The sequence below is a fragment of the Chaetodon trifascialis genome, chromosome 20 (genome assembly GCF_039877785.1).
Source record: "Chaetodon trifascialis isolate fChaTrf1 chromosome 20, fChaTrf1.hap1, whole genome shotgun sequence".
NCBI lineage: Eukaryota > Metazoa > Chordata > Actinopteri > Chaetodontiformes > Chaetodontidae > Chaetodon > Chaetodon trifascialis.
The window spans coordinates 2,831,984-2,853,787 of NC_092075.1; the positions used below are offsets into that span (position 1 = coordinate 2,831,984).

The 21,804-nt window shown below is 44.6% G+C and overlaps 3 protein-coding genes across 3 annotated transcripts; all 3 read right to left on the bottom strand.

Annotated features, from left to right (window-relative positions):
• Nucleotides 1-1,371: 1,371 nt before the first annotated feature.
• purbb (purine-rich element binding protein Bb) lies at nt 1,372-3,206 on the bottom strand. Its single transcript, XM_070988875.1, has one exon. The coding sequence runs from the start codon at nt 2,590-2,592 to the stop codon at nt 1,681-1,683; it is 912 nt and encodes a 303-aa protein (XP_070844976.1). The 5' UTR covers nt 2,593-3,206; the 3' UTR covers nt 1,372-1,680.
• A 2,139-nt stretch (nt 3,207-5,345) lies between these two features.
• On the bottom strand, nt 5,346-7,527 carry ved (ventrally expressed dharma/bozozok antagonist). Its single transcript, XM_070988876.1, has 3 exons — nt 7,175-7,527; nt 6,601-6,860; nt 5,346-6,073 (listed from the first exon to the last, which is right to left on the bottom strand). The coding sequence occupies exons 1-3, from the start codon at nt 7,392-7,394 to the stop codon at nt 5,717-5,719; spliced, it is 837 nt and encodes a 278-aa protein (XP_070844977.1). The 5' UTR covers nt 7,395-7,527; the 3' UTR covers nt 5,346-5,716.
• Nucleotides 7,528-16,436: 8,909 nt separating this feature from the next.
• On the bottom strand, nt 16,437-20,904 carry polm (polymerase (DNA directed), mu). The gene is made up of 11 exons (XM_070988900.1): nt 20,380-20,904; nt 19,985-20,156; nt 19,714-19,812; nt 19,458-19,628; nt 19,298-19,369; nt 18,612-18,732; nt 18,409-18,541; nt 18,193-18,295; nt 17,770-18,105; nt 17,612-17,695; nt 16,437-17,495 (listed from the first exon to the last, which is right to left on the bottom strand). The coding sequence occupies exons 1-11, from the start codon at nt 20,574-20,576 to the stop codon at nt 17,409-17,411; spliced, it is 1,575 nt and encodes a 524-aa protein (XP_070845001.1). The 5' UTR covers nt 20,577-20,904; the 3' UTR covers nt 16,437-17,408.
• Between the last annotated feature and the right edge of the window lie 900 nt (nt 20,905-21,804).

Below are 21,804 nucleotides of genomic sequence, written 5' to 3' on the forward strand. Positions count from 1 at the left end.
AAATTCTCTGTTTCAGCTTCACAAATGTGTGAATTTGCTGCTTCTCTCGGTTTCGTGTGGCTGTGAAATGAATCAGACCTTTAAAGACATCAAACATTTTCTGTTTTCTAAGGGATTTCCCAGTAAAATAATGAAAATAAACATACTGCAGGACAAATAGATTATCTTTATGAAAACAGGGTTTAAAAATATACAGTCACAACATGGTTATTGCGTTTGAGGTCGGTTTAATTAAGGAAGCGTTATACTTTCACTCTAGGAAAAACAAATGAAAAATAATCTGGAGGTTTGAGTCACAACTTTGTTTTAAGAAATTAACCTTTTCTTTATTTTTAGTCTTGAAATTCTTTTACAGAATACATTTTCCTTTATAAGTATTTCAAAATATCTTTTGCTGGTTTGTTCGGTAATATTTTTCCTATAAGTAGAATCTCATTTCAATATAGTTCTCTTTTGAAAACAAAAAGAAAACATCCATCAGTGTGTTTCTGTCCAGGGTCTTCACCAGCTGGACGATGTGGTGAGTTAGTGGCCGTGGCTGGCGAAGGCGTCCGTCCGTACGCCCGCCCAGCCCTGACCGCGACAGAGGGGCTGATGGGAAAAGCGCCGCCGTCCTGCAAGTCCGGCAGAGCTCGAAGGCCTCTCTGCGTCTGATGCTCCTGTCCGACCGCCAGATATTTGGACCCTTGTAGTGGCACGTGGGAGCGAATGAGCATCGTTATAAGTCCCATCTGTACCTGGACGCTGTCCCAGCTGTGTGGGGGGACGCCAAAGACAGTCCTCTCCCCACTCGTCTCAAACACCAGGGACGCTCTGGTGCGAGGAAACACACTGCTCTTCCTGAATCTTCCTGAAAACAATATGACTTACGCTTTGAAAATATTGCATGTCTACCATAAAACCCAGCCGAGCCACACGGCGACCGACTGCTGGAGTCAAAGCTTTAGTTTAGTCCACAAGGCCCGAGTCGCTCGGGCTTAAAGATAATCCTCTCAGTAACTTCCCCTCACATTTTGGGTAATCTTTTCGTTTAACTGCCTGCTGCTGCCGCTGCTGCTGCGGTGTTTGACAGCCCTCCATCTGCTGACAAACGGGATGCAGAACATCCACAGAGCGACAGCAGCCGTCTTTAAACCCCTCTCTCCTGTCTTCATCTGACTGACTTGCAAAAACCCCACAAACTGCCCACTGAGGAGACCTGGACCGGGACAGGAAAACAACGGATGCTCGTGCTCTCCTTAAACAGAGCAAGGAAAACGTCTTAAACAGGTTGACTCCTCGCTCTTTGAATATAAACTACGCTGTCGCGAATAGGAAAGCATTCATCGGCTTCATCTCTAGTTATAAAACCAATTTGCTGGTTTGAGTATCTTCTTTTTCTTTTGTACAATAAAGCATTACTCTTTTTTTCAGCCAATGAGATTCACCTCATTTACACTTTTTTTTTCTTCCACTTTCAGAGATTCACACAACCACTCCAACCCTCAACCCTACAAACTTTAGGATAATACACCAATAATTCCCTGCACATGTACTTTTTTACGCCACAATACTTTAGTAGGCTATTACAGCACGATTTGTCATGCACTTTATCTGTCTTTTTTTCTTTTTTTTTCTCAAAATACCCCTATATTGCAGGTCTGTCATGGAGCTGGACTAACAGCTGTTCGCTGGCTCTTCTCAGTCGTCATCCACGTCATCTCCCTCGGACTCGTCTCTCCTCTCGTACATTTTATCCCTCTGCCTCTCCTGGATCTCCTTCATCTCCTCGGCGTATCTGCTGAACGCGCCTCCGAATTTGCTCCAGGCTTTGAACGGGATGGTGATAGAGTTCCTGTAGCTCGGCTTCACCTCGCTCACACGCAGGAACACTCCGTATTTGTTGGACCCGACGTCGAAAAAGAACCGTTTGGAGTCCACCATGATGGAGGTGCCCTCGGGAAGCTCGCTGTAGCCCCCGGCGGCCATGCCTCCGGTCAGCTCCTCGTCGTCTCCTCCGTAATCATCTATGAGCTTAGCGAGGGCGTCTCTGAACTCTATTAGCCCCTGGGCCGGAAGGGCTATGGTCTGGCCAGCCAGCATGCCGCCCACAGGGCCCCCAACTCCAAATCCAGGTCCCCGGTTTACGGTCTGCCGGATCCGCAGGAACCTCCCCCGCTGGTTCTCCTTCAAGTCCAGGTAGTACTTGCGGTTTTCCCGGACGAGAAACTCGCTCTTGAGAGCTCGCCTGGGGCCGCCGTCCTCACCCACGCTGGCCTGGGCGATCTGCTCCGGACTGCTAGGCCCCAGCTGGGCGTAGTGCTCGATGAAATCCCCGAGGTAGTCACGGAACTCCGCCGCCACTGACAGGGAGAGGGTCAAGCGACTTTTAGAGCCCCCGGCCCCTACCTCGGCGATTTTGATGAACCTGCCCTTGCTGTTCTGCTTGACGTCCAGGTAGAAGCGTTTGTTCTGGATGTCAAGGCGCTTGGACGCCAGCTCCTGGGTCTCCTGGTCCCTCTGGAAGTGCTGGAAGCCGCCTCCACCGCCTCCCCCGCTGCTACCACCTCGCTCACTCCCGCTGTCTCCATCCGCCATCTTCAGCTCCACCATTCGGCTTCTGCCCCTCTCTCCTGCGTAGCTGCTTTCTGCGTACGCTCAGGCAGCGCGCGGCCCCTTCACGCTCATCACGGCCGCTCTTCAGGGAGCGTTGTGATTGGTCCACCCATCTGCCACTACCCCGAGTTCACACGGTTACGGCGTTACGATTGGTCGGGCGATTTTGTCCGTCACACCCACATGGAAGAGCTCTCATTGGTCATTGGTTCGGCCCGGGGTTCCGTTTGCGTACTTCTTGTTTCTCCCACCGGTTGTGAAATCTCCTTGTTTTCATGACATAATATGTTGAAAATTATATTTTTATTTATTTTCTTTGGCTTCAGCTGGTAAAATGTGTCGACATATCTTGTTTTTCTCCACACAGTTATTGCGGAGAGGAGTCTGGAAGGTTTCAAGGTCACGTTTTTACATGTGCAAAACTGTTTTTTTTTTTCTACTAGATTACATCAAGTAAACATAGCAGTGCTACATCTTACAACACGCAAAAACAAAAGTAAAAGTGAAAGTACTCTCTGTGCAGAAAACTGGTTCCTGCGAGCTCCTCTGTTATGTGTTACAGTGTATTACTGTTTAATTAACCACCATGCGTATCTGTGGAAATAAATCTTATTTTGAAAAGAAACCAGTAACTCTAGCTGTCATTAAAAAGTAAAATTAAATGGAAATACCAAAGTGCCTGACAACTGTTAAGTACTGGACTTGAGTAAACATGGTTACTGCTCCATGTTGTCTGCATGATTTGGTGACTGATAAATAGGCCTGCATCGCCTTTGCTTGATGTTCAGGTAAATAGATTTTCTGACTATATGCAGTAATTAAGCAAATGAACAGCAGCTGTTAAAGTACAATAAAGAAACCTAAAGTGTCGGCTTATTAAACCGAGCAAAGGTCTGAATTTTCAAACATTTGAAGAATTTTTATTTGTAAGGAGAAGAGTTTTATTTCTTACTGTAAGTGATATAAAAACTGAGAGGTGTATCTTAAACATAGCTGTCTGGAATCCTGTGTTTGCTTTGAAAATCTAATTGCACCTGCGCTTTAATACATTTGTATGAAATACTCTTATTTTCCATGCAGGTCACCAGAGTGGAGCTTCAAAATGACGAAACCTGACCTGCCTCAAAACACATACCCTGCTTCATTTAAGAATCTGTTCAGCTAATTAAATATTAAATTATCTACCCATCATCACAGGAAACACGATAACTCAGCTCTCAAATTGAAATTTTTCATTATACTTCACTACATGTCAGAGGCAAATATTGTACTTTTACTCCACTACATGTACCTTACAGCCATAATCACTTCATCATTAAGATTTTACACACGAAACAACAATCAGTTTCTAAAATATGATGCTTTGATATAAAATGCTCTATACACTATAATAACAATCCAACATATTCAGTAATGATGCTAAAAGTCTGCATGAAGAGAACTTTACATTTTTATACTTTAAGTGCATTTTGTTGCCAATACTTGTGTACTTTTACTGATTATGAATGCTTGGCTTTATCTTGAATTAGAATATTTTTATTCCATCTTCAGTCAGTAGCAGCAGGTGCTGGTATGAGCGTTTAGCCCACCTGCAGCTCATTGTGTTATTTTTGCAGTACCTCTCTCTGCCCACAGATGGCAGCATAGTTTCATTTGCCGGCCAGGTAAATTTTCAGGTTTCCTCACCTACTTTCTCCCAGGTGGATGTGTCAGCAGCACCACCTGTGGTGTGTCAGTCCACCTCAGAGATGAAAGGTTGCATTCACTCCTGAAGGTGTGATGGTTTGATAAACTCTGTTTCCTAAAGACCTGAAAACACCAGAGAAGTATTTGTACACAGGGATGTAGGGTTCTACGGTAGAAATACTGCAGCCATGAGTCCAGACTCAAGTAGATGTTAGATTAGTTTTATAATTATTTTTTTAGGCATTTAGTCTGGAAAATATTAGCTCAGGTAGAACCAATCCGCACGTAAACTCCTGCTCATGCCATCAAAACCCACCAAATTCCCAGAAATATTACCAGGAACATGACCTCAGTGTCCTCGGCTGGGACACGCTGTTCTTAGTGTGATTTCTCAGTAATTGTGCAACGTGAGAGGGAACCATAAGTTGAGAAAAACAGTCTGTTTTCAGCTTTGTGACGATGCATTTTCCAGCTGATCCAAGAGGCTTTCTGAAGAGTTTGAAAGAGTGTGTGTGTGTGTGTGTGTGTGTGTGTGTGTGTGTGTGTTTTCTTTTGGTCAGAGGAAGAAATTCAGTCAAGCACAAATGAGTCACTCTCTTCTTTCTGTCTCCTTTCAGGTTTGACTTGCTGTCGCCTCGAGATGCTTGAAGGATGCACAGAAGTCCAGCTGTGGTAGAAGTATTTAGTTCCTTTATGATCCTTTATTCAAGTAAAAGTAGCAGAATCATACTGGAAAATACTCCATCAAAAGTAAAAGTAGATAAATGTGGCCCCTGTGAGTGCTGAATATCTGTTATATTATTGATCCTGATGCAGTAATGTGTAAGAATATTTGCAGTTGTGGAGCTTCTTTAACTTCACATACCGTCAGACACTGATCACACAGCTAAGCAGCCAAAAAACTATGACTGAAAGTATTCAAATGTATAGGAGTGGAAGTGAAAAGCAGCACAAAATGGAAATGCTCTAGAACAAGTACCTTAAAATGTACTGTGCAGTACTGGAGTGTGTTCCAGCTCACTTTCAGTATTTAATAGGAATGAAAACACATCAGATAACATGTCGAGTTTTAATAAGGATTTTATTTTGGCAATCTGATTTCAGAGAGATATAAACAAAAAATCTAATAAAACACTTCATAGATTGTACTTTAAATATATTCAAACTGTACATCAGGTACAAACACACACACACACACACACACACACACACACACACACACAGATCACAGTATTGCACACCACCCTGTTTGATTCACGATTAAGATCCGAGCTTCAGCATCTGTGCCATGTTTCTGATAAACCATCCTTCTGTTAGCGTTCGTCCTATTAGGAGAAGATGAGAACTTTTTAAAGTTCAAAGAATAAAATTCATTTTGTCAAATGACAAAATATCTCAGTAAAGATGAAGGCAGTTGCCCGGCTGGGGGTCACTGTCAGTAATACTGAGGATACGGCGGGTAGGAGCCCATGAGCTGGGTGGAGGCAGAGGGCAGCATGACCGCTGGGAGGCTGCTGTACTGGTAAAAAGAGTCCAGCGGCAGAGTGGAGACGCTGGGCAGAGGCGAGCTGTACTGCAGGCCGTGGGGGTGGATGTAGGAGGCGGCAGCCGGGCCTTCTGCCGCCGCCGCCACTGCTGTGGGGTGATACCTGGTGTACGGCCCCGGCCTGTAGGCCTGCAGCTCGGGGTAGTGCATCAGCTGAGAGGCCACGTTTGCCTGACAGGCCTGAGCCAGGGCGTCCTGCACCGAGCGCTTCAGCTTCATCCGCCTGTTCTGGAACCAGTTTCTGATCTGAACACAGGAAGAGAGGAAACGGCATGAGGCAAAGTTCTCTCTGCAGAGCATCAATGCAAGAGTAATACCAATGAACATATCATAAGAATACTATCAAATACTGAGGCCCCCCCCAAATAAAAAATAAGTTAAATAGCCATAAGTAAACATATAAATGAAATCCCCCAAACGTCTTTATTTAAAACCCATTATTAGATTACAAGAAATTGAATTTTTGAGATTTGATGTTTTGTTAACTGTATTTTATTTGATGTATTTCCTGTCAGTTCTGTTTGTGAACACTGGAATTTAATTTAATCATTATTTTGTCTTAACTGTAGCCTTGTTTGGATGTAATGAGTCTAAAATACTAAAATCAGCTAATAAAATACCCTTTATGTGTAGATTTTTAGATAAAAAGTTGAAAATAATGACAGAATAAAGTGAAATGAAACCCCTCAGAGGCGGCTGCTGAACACTCTGATCACAGGTTGATTTCACTGATAACAGATCGATCACAGTGGAGACAGACTGACGATGGTTACCTGTTTGTCCGACAGGTTGAGCTTCCTGCACAGCTCCGCCTTGTCTTGTGTTCCCAGGTAAGCGTTCCTCTTGAAGGCCTTCTCCATGCTGCTGATCTGCTCCGCCGTGAAGGCCGTACGGGGCCTCCTCCCTGACGGAGGCGACGCCGGTGAGGCGGAGGTGCAGTCGGCGGGGGTCGAGGGGGAGACGGAGGGACAGCCTTCGCTCTCGTAGCCGGAGGTCTCCTCCTCTGTGCCGCTGCTGAAGCCCGCCTCAGTCACTGGAGGAGGAACAGAAGAAGAAATCATTGATAAATAAAGACTTTCAGACGTGCAGGTTAAACCACTGAAGGAAGAAGTAAAAGTACTAATACCACTGTAAAAATACAGTTTCTGCATTGAAAATGTTGCTTTAGTAAAAGTACAAGAGTATAATCAGGAAAAAAGTAGTCAGTAAACTGTCCCAAACCTAACATTAGTACAAATACCAGAAAACATATAGAAAATGCCTGTACGAGAGGCCTATACTCAAGTACAGTACAAGTACTTGAGTAAATGTAAATGTACTTGACGTCCACCGGTGGACAGGTCTTACCTTGACTGCTGTGAGAGCTTTGCTTCAGGCTGAAAGCTTCGAGTCCCTGCCGCCTGTCTTCCTCATGTTCTGGCTCCTTTTCAGACTTTTGCCTGCAGTAGAAACCCGGCAGACTCTCTGAGTGTGTCCCACAGGTGGTGGGTCCAGAGGCAGGGACGGCGTCCGTCCCCGCCGGCTGGCTGCTCTGGGCCATCCACTCGATGGAAAAGTGTCCCCTCATGGCTGCAGCTCTGTCCTGGAGGAGTAAATCCTTACTTTGAAACAGTCGAATCTGAGTGAAATGTTCTGTCCAGAGAGCAGAGGAGGCTTCAGGGGTCTGCTGGTCTGTCCTGGTGCTGGGAGAGTCCTGACTGCCCCCCTCCCCACAGACGCTGAGTATTTATAGGGGCTTCCCTCCTCATTTCAAGCTGCCTGAGCCCAGAGATCAAAGCACACATCCCACCTCCCTCCCACCTCCCCTCCTTCAGTTTTCACAACTGGAGTAATTAAGACGTCTCATTCAGTCTCAATGAGGCCGTTACAACAAGGCTCCAGTGAGTCTGGGAAGGACCCCACCCCCCCACCACCTCCACCCCCACCTCCACCTCCCTCCTTCCTGCCTCCAAAAAAAAAAAAGATAATAGACACACCTCACTCCAAAGCATCTGCACCTCCTCTTCAGCCACATCTGCACTGTGAACGCATCATCTCCGTCTGTTTCTGTCTCCACTGGGACGGTTTCTGTCCCCGAGACTGCGTCCTCTGTCCTTCATGCGGCTGAGAGACGTCCAGACTGTGTGATGAAGGAAAGCAGATGATGAACGGGTTGGTTTATGATAATGTGTCTTTGTGACATAAATAAACAGAAATGGAGGAAATTCATACGTTTATATTCTTGTTTTTGTTGTTCTTGAACCTCTGAAACCGAAACAGCTTCAGTCTTCAGTTCAGGTGAGTCAGAACTACAAATATGGAGTCCTTGCAGTCACCTGTGAGTCCACTGAGGGTGTTTTATTCCTAGTGACATAACTTTATTCAGACATCGTATGCAGAAAAGCAGCTGAAAGTGTTGATGTGGGACTTTCACACGGTTCATTGATTATTTCTTTTACTTTGAATTATTCATAATAAAAAGGTAAAAAGCAGTTGGGGTGAACTCACTTCACATGTAGATAAAATAAAGGTTTTGTAGTTTTATTTCCTTGAACTCTTCTGTCTGTATTGATTAGAAATTAAATAACTCTCATTCTGAGAAACTGTAAACTGGCATTTTTCAGTTTTCTGTTATTTTAAAGACAAATGTTTGATTCATTCAGAGACTTTCAGCTGTGGAAAATCTTACAGAGCATTTTTCTCAGTTATCTGTTGATTCACTGATAAGAAGAGAATGGTCTTTAATCAAACTGTGATGCTCTTCAGGCGACAATTTCTTTAACGTTTTCATTTTATCTGCCCCTAACAAAACTGTGTCTTCGTCTGAGAAGGAGCCTCTGGAAGAAAAACCAGCATAATGAGCCGTGAGTGGTTTCATTTAACAGCAGCAGTTAATCCCGGGATGATCCCGAGATTAAAGACAAACTGTCTGCGAGACGTGACGACAGGCTTAACGGCGATGAGCTCGTAGGGTTTTGTTTCCTTTCTTTTAATTAATCAGGATTTAAGTGAAATGATCCTTTAGTCAGTTATTAGATCAATAACCACAAGAAATAAAGAGTCATTTTTACAAGAAACAGACGTTAACAGAGGCTAAAGGCAGAAGAAGAAGTACTCAGATGTGAAGTAAAAGTACCATTAGCACGACTTTGATATACTCGGTCTACAGCAGACAATTTAAATACTCAACTGATGCGAGGAAATGTAAATTAAATGACATTTTTATACATCATGAGAGACTTTTAGTGTCTCAAATAAACATTTTTTTAATTTTGAATTGTTCAGAATCAAAATAAATCTAAACTGACTGTAAAACACTTTGACTTCTTCCATTTTTCTGCTGAATTTGTGTATAAATCATGAAACACTATTTTTTACAACACTGATCTCTTCTATAATAACATTTTCAGGGATTTTCACTGAACGTCTGTTGATCTTTGAGCCGTCTGTGTCATTTTTCTTGTGTTTTGGGTTCCTGGCAGCTTTATTCTCTGTTATATTGACAGAATGGGAAGTTTGTGGAGTAAAGACTATTTAAAGGGTGAAACAAAAACAGGAAATAAAACAGAATCAAACAAAAAGTTCAGTTTAATGACAGAAAATTCTGAATTTCCGTTATTTTTCAGCAGAAATGGAGGATTTGCTGCTTTTCTCTGCTGCTCTTATAAAAGACAGATGTGCAGTAATTCAGCCTTCAGCAGAAAACATTTCATCCTGAATTAAAGCTGTAGGAGGAATTCAGATTCATTTACTTAGAAATAAATCCAGATTTGATTTATTTCTATGTTCTGTGAGGTAAAAAAAAAAACGGCGTTTAAAAACACTTTTACTAGAAGTGAAACAATTAAACGACCCACAGTAACTAAAACGTGTACTTCAGTGCAGTACTTGAGTAGAAGTACTGCATCAGTATCTGACAGTCATGCAAACTGAGTCTGTGGCGCCTGAAATCATCTTTAACTGCTGAGACGCTTTCAATGCTAAACTGAGGATTTAGGGATCAAGTTAAAGCGGCTGATAACGACCTGAGGAGGATCAGCCCACCTGTGAAGAGGCGCATGACGTCCGCGGCTGCGCCTCCTCCAGCGGCCGAGAGGCTGCTGAGGAGGAGGAGGAGGAGGAGGAGGAGGAGGAGGAGGAGGACGCAGCGCTGTGCTGAGTGTAAACGGAGCGTGTGGTTTAAAGGATTAATCTGATCAATCACCAAACGAGACCATTGATACGATAATGAGACCGCGCGAGCCGCTGAATGGATCCGGATCTGGAGCCGCGCTGTCTGAGAGGAGAGGAGAGGAGAGGAGAGGAGAGGAGAGGAGGGGAGGAGAGGAGAGGAGAGGAGGGGAGAGGAGAGGAGAGGAGAGGAGGGGAGGGGAGGAGAGGAGGAGAGGAGAGGAGGGGAGGAGAGGAGAGGAGAGGAGGGGAGAGGAGAGGAGAGGAGAGGAGGGGAGAGGAGAGGAGGAGAGGAGGAGAGGAGAGGAGAGGAGGGGAGGAGAGGAGAGGAGAGGAGGGGAGGAGAGGAGAGGAGAGGAGAGGAGGGGAGGGGAGAGGAGAGGAGGGTAGGAGGAGAAGCCAACAGGAGGCAGACTCTGCAAACTGCCCTCTAAGTACTCTAAGTACTTTACTCAAGTACAAATCTGAGGTACTTGTACTGCACTTGAGTCTTCTCTTTTCATCTTACCTTCTACTTCTGACAGCTTTAGTTACTTTACACACAAAAGTTATAGAGTTTATAAAATAAGATGTTTTATAATGAATTAAACTCCCCAACAGTTTATACAGAAATAATCAGACGATCAATCAATTCGATTGACATTTACTGTAGTACTCCTCATAACTCAAGTATTTCCATTTTCTGTTACTTCATGCTTTTACTCCACTGCACTTCAAAGAAAAAAAAAAAAGAAACAGGAAATACAGGAAGAAATACTCCTTTTCTGTAGTAAAACTACAGGAGTATTATCAGCAAAATGTACTAAAGTATCAAAATAAAAGTACTACAGTAAAACGCAGTGACTGATATTTGTTAGTATGTGATGCTTCAGTGTGGAAACAGCGTCTTCCTGTTGTAGCTGTAGAGGTGGAGCTACATTTGTTACGGAGACACAGATAACTGTCTGTCTCTCCGTCTGTCCGTCCATCTGTCTGTCTCTCCGTCTGTCCGTCCATCTGTCTGTCTCTGTCACATCAAAGAGCTCCCGTCCTCTCCGTCGCAGACCAGGATGGGACATGACAGGGTGGAGCAGGCCGACGCTGATACTCATCCACCTCATTATCCAGCTCACAGACGGAACGACGGAGGTGACGGAGGGACAACAGATGATCAGGACCCCTTTGAAGCTTTAACTGGACCAATCACCTGCCTGTTGTCTCTCCTGTTTGTGTGGACTGAAGCACAAGTCAGACATTTCTGTTGTTTCATGCATGAAAGTGAGGAAGGTTTCAGCCTCCTCATCGCTCCACACACACCCAATGTCTTCAACTCTTCTGTCCTGATTCCTGATGCATGTTATCACTATGAAAAGCTTTTTCTTTGTGATATTTGAGAGTTTTCTTCTGCATTTTTAGGCGTATTTTTACATGCAACGTGAAAATGAGCATAAAACAGGAGGAAAGACTGGTTGTGTCTTTGAGATGTTAGCAGCTCCACTAAAGAGACAAAAACTGAAAAACAATGAGAGAAAAGTCCAAAAAATGAAGACATTAATCATCTGACGACCCCTCAGACTTATCTGGTGGCCCTTCGGAGGGGCCCGACCCCGAGCTTGGGCCTAAACCAGCTGTTGTATATGAAGTATTTGAAAGTATCTCCACCTGCAGCAGTAAAGTCCTCCTCTAACATCGATGCTTCAGTTATATAATATCACAATTTATCAGCACCAGGAGACGTTTTACTGCACAGCACTAATGTTTAGTCTTAATACTTTATTTTGCTGGAAATACTTCTGTACTTTTACTGAGGTAAAGTACTTTAAATCAGTTCCTGGCAAAGCAGGTTTTATTTGTAGAAATTCCTCCAAACACAGAGACAAAATCTCTGTTTCATTTGGGGTATTTGCATGTTTCCGTGTTGAAAGCATGTTGGGGCTGTTCATCGCTTCACACCTGAGGGACATTCACTGTTACCTGCCGTAAAAGCTTGGGAAGCCTCAGGTGTGCTGCGTCACGGCGCAGCCTCCAGCTCCTCGATTCGGGGAGAAATTTAAATTTCAGTGCAAAGAAAAGGCCTCTCTGCCCTCCATCCCTCCGTCCCTCTGCCCCCCCCCCCGCCCGTTTGATGAGGGGGAGTCGCAGCGCCTGCTCGTCCACCGGGACCAGTCCCGCTGTCCCCATCAAAGCCCCGGGAGCCTTTGATGAGGCTGATAGGGATCAATGGGACAGGGGAAGAGGCCTTAACTGACTGTGTTACAGACGGGGCGGGCAACTGCTGGAGACTGCCGGCAATGGAGATCAATGATTATTGGGCGTCATCAGCGCCTTCATCTGCATAGAGGAATCCATTCAGGGCAGAAACAAACTGCTTTAGGTTGTTCTTTAGCTCCTTCGTGCTAAACTGCACCTCTGTTAAAGGACGAGGCCGATTTTACTCATTATTCTATTAACACTGGTCACCAGCTGAAGCTGAGCGATGGGATCTTCTTTTTATTAAAATCCTCTGCTTTCATGTTTTTAAGCATTTAAATGTGTTTTCCTTTTAAATTTTACAGTTTAGGTGATAAATTGTGAGTTCAGTTGTTTTAAATACAAAATAAAGAACTAAAACTTAGCAAAAATGACTTAATGAGGAGGATTTCTGATCATGCAGCTAATTGATTGAAAGTAAAACAGACGATGAGGTAATTTTATCTGAAGAAGACTCTGATGCAGTTTACAGAAAACAAACATTTTGGACTATTAAGTTAATTTCGACTCACTCCAGAGCACCAAATGTGGATTAATCCGCCGCTGAAAATAGTCCCTACAAACATTTCCTCCTGTTTGTGTGTTTAAACTACAACGAGCAGCTGTTTTTTAAATGAAACTACATATTTATATGCAGTTGTTGTTTTTAAAGATTTCCATCTTCGTGGGGAGCCAATGGGCTTCGAGCAGAGAGCCACAGACAGGAAGTCAGACGGTGCTGAGAGGTGGACGGACACGTTGTCCCTTTGTCTCCAGTTTGATTCGTCTCAGACGGTTTATCTTTAAACTCTGATAAAGACAGACAGTGAGACCAAAGCAGACATCAGCTCATACATGCAGAGATCTGAGCAGCTCCAGGTTAGGACATGTGTTCCCTCTGGTCTGCTGTCGGGCCCGGGGGGGGGGGCCGGGGGGGCGAGGTGTGTTTGTGTCCATAACAGAGCAGCAAACAGGCCCATTAGAGATGAAAGGGTCTGAATGGAGCCAATCAAAGAGGGGCCCAGCAGGAGACGCTGCCCCACAGACAGCAGCAGCCTGGGAGTGGGGCCGAGGAGGATGAACGACCCTCGTCATGGATAAGGAGCATTTATACGCACGCACGCACGCACGCACGCACGCACGCACGCACGCACACACACACGCGCTCACATGCATGTTTCTTTAAGATAAAAGAAGCTTTTTCACACTGAGCCTGGTGTTAGCAGCAGAGACGTCAGATCAATAATAAACTCAGAAAACGAGTCGTAATTTAAAGGGCCGGTTCACCCAAATAATGGAAAAACAAACAGATACTGAGCTCTGCCAGTTGTTTCGGTTTAATTTGTTCAGAAGTGAAGAGAGACTTTAACCTTCATCCATTCAAAGGAGTGAATGGATTTTTCTTTGTTTACAGCAACAGAAATGTCCCCGGCGTGGGATCAATAAAGTTTTATCTTAACAAGTCGAGAGACCTTTGCTTTGACTATTTATTGACAGAGAACAGATTTATTCAGGTTTATTGGACACTGAAGTGTTTAGAGGCAGCATGAAGTGAACTGGAGGGCATCTGAGGGGGCTTTCAGCACATTTTATCTTCTGTAGGAGCAGCTAAGAGGGCATGTCCTCAAACACGGGGACGCTGTGGACGTCCACAAGCATTGCTGTTAGGAAGTGATTCACTGTTTGTCTCCAAGAATCTTTCAGCGGTTTCATGTAAATAATAGAATATTTAAAATATTCTGGAAAAGATTTGAGATTTTGTGCATCAGAACTTTGTTTCAACGACCCCTCAGATTGATCTGGTGACCCTTCGGAGGGGCCCGACCCGTAGGTTGGACCCCAATGGACTAAACTGTATATAAAGTAGTTGAAGGTAGCTCCACCTGCAGCAGCTCCAGCTGTAAAATGCTGCATCAATACGAACAAGCTAATGATGTCACACAGAATCAGGCGTCAGAGACATTTTACTGCAGAGTGTGTACTTTTACTGCTGATACTTTAAAGACATGTAACTGATAGTACCTCAGTGCAGTTTGAATGACAGACTTCTGCATTGAATCCTGAATAAAAAGCTCAATAATCACTCTGATGCTTTCTTGCCCTTCAGGTTTTATGTAACAGGGATCCTCATTTACAGCAGAGGACTCACTGCAGACACATTTCCCGTGTGTGTGTGTGTGTGTGTGTGTGTGTGTGTGTGAACTCACAGGCGTTTCCTTCACCTCTTCCTAACAGCCTCATTAACCTCTAAATACCAGTTAAACATCAAAGGCCGTGTCAGCATTCACGCCTCCGTCTCCTCTCACATCCACCCTTTGACATGTGCACACACTTCTTCATCTACAGCTTCTTCTTCTTCTTCCTCTTCTTCCTCTTCTTCTTCTGCAAAAAAACTACTTGTCTCATCAGATTTAAGGCAGCTGAGCCGTAGGACACGCAGACAAGAGACTGCGGACTGAGTGTAGGAAACGGTGAAGGTGGGTGGAGGAGCTTTGCTTCACGTTCCTGCATCCCCGTCGACACGTCGCCGTTTTTAACACCGTATGTGTGAAGCAAAAGTTTCTGAGGGACAGGAGACGTCGTCCTGCACCGAGGAGACTACGAGTCTGAGCTCCTGTGAGAACAGAGAGGACGCAGTTTGTGGAAATGCAAATGAACTGGAGGACTTACAGCTCCTGGAAAAACTAATCGCGTCTAGTTTCTGTTCAGAGAAGGAAGTTTAAACTCTTCTTCAGAGATTTACCCACCAAACATTTTCCTGTAGGAGACCAAAGCTCTCAGATCCTTTATTCAAGTAAAAGTATAGAAGCTTTATCAACAAAATGTACTTAAAGTACTAAAAATAAAGATAATAATCCTGCAGCAAAACGTCTCCTGTGACTGATCTCTGATTGTTCATACTGAAGCATCAATGTTAGAGCAGCATTTTACTGTCGGAGCTGCTGTTTAACAATTAATGTTCAGTTTTCTGACTTTTTCTCTTGTTTTCATGAAACTTCGGACACTTTTACGTCTTTCAGGCTCAAACTGTTATTTACATGAGGCCATGTGAGACGCTTGGGGCTGAAATGTGTCTTTGGTGGAACATAACACAACAATAATGATACAAATAATAATAAACTTTATTTATATAGCATCTTTCATACAGGAAGTGCAGCTCAAAGTGCTTTATAAGAAAGAAATCACAAGCACCAAGTGAGTGCTTTACATAAAGAACAGAATGGACATAAAACAGATTAAAAAATGAATGAAAAGGAAAATAGAGAATAAAACCATTTGATGAGAATAAAAAGGACAAAAACAAAAATAAAAACAATTCACAGAATAAAATCCTAAAATATAGGTAAAATACAGCAGAATGAGGATAAAGTTTCAGGCCTGCATCAGGAAAACAGAGCTAGCTAAAGGCTAAAGGCTAAAGGCTAAAGGCAGTTTTTAGCTTCATGGTAAATATCCAGCGAGCTGCTTCCTGATGTCTGAAGGCAGTTTATTCCACAGCTTTGAGTCGTCATGGACAAACGCTGCATCCCCGATTTTCTTCCAACTGTTACTGGAAACCTCCAGTAAACCAGCAGCAGATGATCGCAGCGTTCTCGAAGGCAAATAATAAATGAGTTAGCTCGGTCCTGGTCCATTCAGGGACGAGGAGGAGGACCAGCTGATGGACAGAAGAGGCCCAAAGCAGACGCTGGTTCGACCTTCAGCAGGCTGCTGTTCTTCACAAGCTGTCGTCAGCTCAGTCCTTCAGTAAGCGTCAGGTCTCACGAGGCGTCTCTGCTGTGTGGTTTCGGTTTGACGGCGAGGACGCTGGAGAAAGCAGGTCAGCAGCACGCAGGTGTGCACGTTACACAAAAAACACAGCAAAACGTCCTCAAGCTAAACATGAAGCACAAATATCCAAGCAGAAACATCTTCAGAAGTCCAGCTGTCTTCAGCATTTTTAGCTAAATTAGCCGACGTTCAGTCGTCCTCTCGGCTGATTAGATCAGACCGTTGTTTTATCTGAGTGACCTCAGAGCAGTTTAATCCCGTCACACAGAAACCTGTTTGTCTGGAGCAGCTTCGCTTCTCTGCAGCCGTTTAGAGGTCACATCAGGACACGATGGCGTGTTAAAGGACAGTCATGGTGTCCAGAGGATGAAGTTCCCGACTGCGCCTCCGTCTTTTCATGGGAAAATCAGACAGGTCCTTCAACACTTACACAAGCAGCTTAAGTCCAGATGAGCAGATAAAACAAACATCTCACAGGTTCAGGTTAGAGGAGCTGGTAAAACTTTATTTATACAGACGATAGCAGCACGTCATATCTCAGTTCATTAAAACTAATGTAAGTCAGTCAGTTATGATGTTTTTAGCTGCATGAACATTTCCAAGGCTGCAGCTTAGAAGCTCACTGACACTGAATGTGGCTTGATGTTCTGGTACGTAACAGTCCAAATATACAAGAAAAGTGAGAATAAATACAAGTTCAGAGTTAAAAATACGTAACATTTAGACAGATTCTGCAGCTTAAAACAGACCAGAAGGTGCAAAATATCGACTTATTGACCAAAACAGAGCTTTGTGGGGCTGCTGAACTGACCTAAATTATACCTCTATTATTTAGCCTCATTGATATAAATGTGGTGGACAAATTAATAGAAACACAGACAGAGGAGACCAGAGTCTGTCTGTGTAAAACTAAAAGTCAAAGCTGCAGTTTGAGTTTTAAATTTTGATTTAGGCATCAAAACCACTTAGTTTTAGTTTTAGGAGAAGATCCTGGTTAAAATGAACCCTTTGACTTTCTGTGAAAGCCCTGAAGGTAAACTTCTCTCTCTCCGTAGGTGATGCTCGCCAGCCTCTTGTGGCCAAAATGAGCATGACAACAACAAACACTTTAAAGCTCAGCTTGAAAGATTATTCAGGAAAAAACTTTTTTTTGACCTGCTCTTAACTCAGAAACACAGGAGAGAAAATTTACATCAGACTTAGAAAATGCATCACCACAGTTTTGCCTCTCAGGGCTTCCGTACAACAGATAAAATAACTGCCAATGAATCTCCGTGAAGTTGTAAAATCGTGTCTCATAGAATTCTAAACTCTCTGACAAACTGTTTCATCGCCTCACCTGCACCTGAGGCACCTACGCGGCGCCCACACGCATAGAAAAACATGGCTGATGCTACGCTGAACCTCCAGGTTTGATGCTCACGTGCTGCTTGCTCCGCCCTCCTGTAGGAGCTCAGGCGTTTCTGTCTGACGGATGAATGTACTCCAGACCAAGATGAGCGAATATCTCCTCCTCTGACGTCGCTCTCAGGTAACGTTTCTGCAAGAGTCCAGAAAAACGACATCCTGCTAAAGAAGGGCAGAGATGGAACATGGCGTGTGTGTGTGTGTGTGTGTGTGTGTGTGTGTGTGTGTGTGTGTGAGGAGTGTGTGTACCTGTTTGTTGTCATACAGGGCATGGCTGCTCAGGGACATGGTCTTCTCGTGGGCTGCCCAGCGCCGCAGCTCCCGCTCAAACAGCTGTGGAGGACATGGAGTCAGCGTGAGGCTGTTCGCTGAGGAACATCTGGTCTGCGTCTTTTCTGAGAGCTCACCTTTGACCCCGTCCACCCCAGCAGAGCGAAGGCAAACTGGCTGATGGGAGAGACCACCAGGTCCACTCTCACGGCCCTCCACGGCCCGCGTTCTGCAGGTTTTGTCTGATCCGCGTCCGGTCCGCCTCGGTGGATCTGAGCGTGTGATTGTGGATCTGGATCAGGCGTGCTCAGACTCTGCCTCTTCGTCTCTTCGTTCCCTCCTCTCTCCTCCTCGGTCAGTTTAAAGATGGACAGACACCTCTCGAAGCGGTCCATGTTGGAGGAGGGCCGGCCAGGACCGGTCTTAGACTCCAGGTAAGAGTTCCTCGTGGTTTTCTGGTACAACAGGAAGCCCTGCAGGGACAGAGAGCTGTTCTTAGAACCTCTGTGCGCTGAGAACGAGTCCAGATGATCGAAACGAGGCATCCTGAGGGGGTTTACCCGTGACTCCAACCAGGACACCACTTTGGGCATCAGCCCCACCTCTCGGCCCTCCTCTGGGTGTGTTATCAGGAAGTCGACGTCATGGCCGGTCAGCTTCCCCCTGCAGACAGAGGCGGCTGTGATGTTTCCACTAAAGTCTGAGGTCAACTTTTAATTACTCATTCACACTCATTCATCCTGGAGGGTCAGAAAACTGGACGTTTGCTCTTTCACCTCCTGAATCCTCCGATCAGAGTCACACGTGCGCCCGGTAACACGGACGCGACGGCTGCCTCCACGACCTCACCGATGGCGTCGGCCTCTGCCTTCGTGACCGGCCGGCTGAGGTCGTCGTAGTGATCGAGGCCTGAAAGATGAGAAGGCGTTCGATCAGAGGGAGACGAGATGAAAGGCAGCGTGAGCGCAGAGACACTCACCTGCTCGCTGCGTCCGGTTCAGCGTTTGGCCCGAATCCTGTAACTGGTGAAGGTCGCAAATCCCCTCTTTGATCCATCGATCTGCTGTTTTCGCTCCGACTCCAAAAATACCCGTTAAGACCTGAAACGCACACTTCACCTTAACGAGTTCACCATCACTTTAAAGGTTTGTTCAAACGAACAGACTGACAGCATTTACCATTCAAATCCCATTAAAAGACAAATTTAATCTTCCATTTTGAATATTTCCCGACTTCCAGTCTGCAGCCTCAACCCTGAAGCCACCGCTTCAGACTGAAGAAACTCACAAATATTCACATTAATTTTTTAAAAGAAAAGCTCAATAATTTCTTTCAGTGGCGGATGGATCCACATTTGGTGCTTTTTGAGTGTGTGTGTGTGTGTGTGTGTGTGTGTGTGTGTTTGTGTTCATGGTGATGAAGGAACAACCGTGAGGCTCACTGATGTGTTTTAATGGAGCTCAGAGGAAGAAGATCTATGAGCCTGAGACACACAAACAGTACAGTAAATACAGAATGTCTCCAGACTGGCCACTAGGTGGTGCTAATGAGACACACAGATGCACCAACAACTGAATGACTCCTATAAAATCAACCAAAACATGAAGGATTTGACACCTGGACACAGGACCAAATCTAGAGCATCAAATTTATGTGCAAACAGACCTTCAGAGCTTTGTAGCGCTCCGACTGCTTCGTGGATTCGACTTCACTTGATGCTCCATTATCCAAAATCTCCTGCAAGAAAAAACAAATGATCTTCGAGTGGCATAAATTAGCCAAAAGAAGCTCAGAAAGAGGCTTAAAAGGGACGTTTTGGACTGACTTTGATGACTCTGAGCGAATGTCCTCCAAGGCAGGGCAGCCCTCTGAGCTGCGTCATGTCCGTCACCGCCCCGGGCAGAGCCTTCAACACGGCGGCGGCCCGTCGAAAGGCGACGCCTCGCCCGTCGTCTTCGCTGAGCTCAGCGTTTTCAGCCAGGAGGGACAGAGCGTCCTGAGACAGGACACACAGCGTTAGAGCAAGCCATGTTTTGAGCTACTCTCAGTGCTGCAGTGTGAGCGTTTGCAGGGGGACACACAGTGAGGACGCTGTTATGGTTGTCCAGGGTGGTTCGTCTCTGACAGGCGTAGCTGGGGACGGAGAACACCAACACCTCTGCTTCATCAGTCGGCTGCTCCTGAAAGACACAGAGCCGTTAAACACCAACCGAAAGCTCAGGACTGCGTCCGTCACACACACCTCCACCCTCACCTCCATCAGCTGAAGCACGGCGTGCGAGTCTGAGCAGAGGAGGACGTCACGTGTCCTTCGCATTCATCGACATGAAGTCACTTCAAGGTGAAACGTACCTGCAGTTTGTGTCTGTCCAGTATGTCAACGGGCCGTCCTGCACGCATGCTCTCAGTGTACCAGCTGACGTCCAGCAGGTGAACGGGCGTATGACCTCTGACCTGCGAGTCGAGCCACGCTCTGACCTCGTCGCCACGGTTGTTCTCAGAAATGACGTGTGAGACGCTTTGACTGTGAAGAGACAACATTCAGCATGAGGACGCAGGCTGAGACGCCACAAACTAGTGCTTTAACTAATTAATTAGTTATTTGATTAACAGGAAATTAATTTTCCATACTTCAAATGTGTACAGAAGCACAGTACTTGAGTAAATGTAAGTAAAGGGGGAAATAAAAGTACCTTTAAAGGTATTTATCTGTACTACACACTTGAAGGTATTAAGGTTCATCTTGCCTGAACAAATCCTCCACTTGAAATCCTTTTCTTCGACCGAGCTGAGAGAGAAAAGCTCTTCGACTGGCTCCCATTTTCCTTTCCAGCAGGAATAAAACAACCTGAGGGAACTGGTTTGGCACTTCACGTCCCTCGCAGTCACTCCCAGTGTTCCCAGTATGAGAGGAGGCGACCTTTCTTCTCTTTAATGGCACCATGTTCGACTCTCTGGTTCAGAAAGGCATCTGACAACACGCCGGTACCGAAGCCTGCTAATACGTCACGACATGTTTTGTTTGTTTCTGGCTAATTTTGACATTAGCTCTGTTGACTTCTGTCATACATACATCACTTCTTCGCTGCTAGCTAACTTTTATTAAGTTATTTATCATTAAAAAAGTAATAAATATTCATAAAACACTACGACGCGGGTAAGTTAAGGGGTCTCACGTAACGGAATCCACTTTCTGAGGCAGTTTAGTGGGACAGAAAACCACATCGCGCACAGCAACCGGATGCAGCTGGAAAGGTACGCCGGCTCCACCTGCTCGTCACCAAAATAGTTCCGAGTGCAAACAGCGCGCCGTACGCCCGAGCTTCCGGGTATGGAAGTCCAATAATGCCATTACAAAAAAGAAAAAAAATATATAAACGTTAGCTGTGATTTGAGCAGATATGCTCATGATGAGTAAGAGTTATGTGTAATCATTCTGAAATAACTGACATCAGTTGATACCTGCACTCACAACAAACAGAGAGACAAACAAATAGATAGATAGATAGATAGATAGATAGATAGATAGATAGATAGATAGATAGATAGATAGATAGATAGATAGATAGATAGATAGATAGATGTTTGCAGACACTCAAAGACAATTTTTTATTTTCAATATTTTTCTGCATTCGTGTAAATATTGCATTCGTACTGAATAAATGAACATTGGGACCAAAAACATAGAGATGCTGCTGGGTGCACTCACATTATTTATTTCCTTATTTTTTGATTGTGTGTGATTGTGTAAGTTTGCAAATCATAAACAAGGAGATGCTGCCGTCAGTCTACATTTTTATTTAATATCTCACATTTTTTTGCAGCAAATCAAATCATCGACTGGCTACCTCCTAATATCTTTAATTTTCTCTATTTTTATTTTCTGTTAAAAAAAAAAAGGAAAAGGAAAAGTTCCTCCTTGGATCTAAAATAATTAAATGACAAAATCATTGAAGTTTATAAGTTTGGTGGAACATCTAACATCTAACCTGAAAAGGGTAAAAAAGTCGGGAACCACTGGCTTCATTTTTAATATATATATTTTATTCAAGTAAAGTACAAGTACCTAAAAATTGTACTAAATGACAGTAACTGAGTGGATGTACTTTCCCCTTATTGAATGTGGCTGAACACCTGGGGACACAGAGCTGGTTCTTCGCAGCAGAGATGAT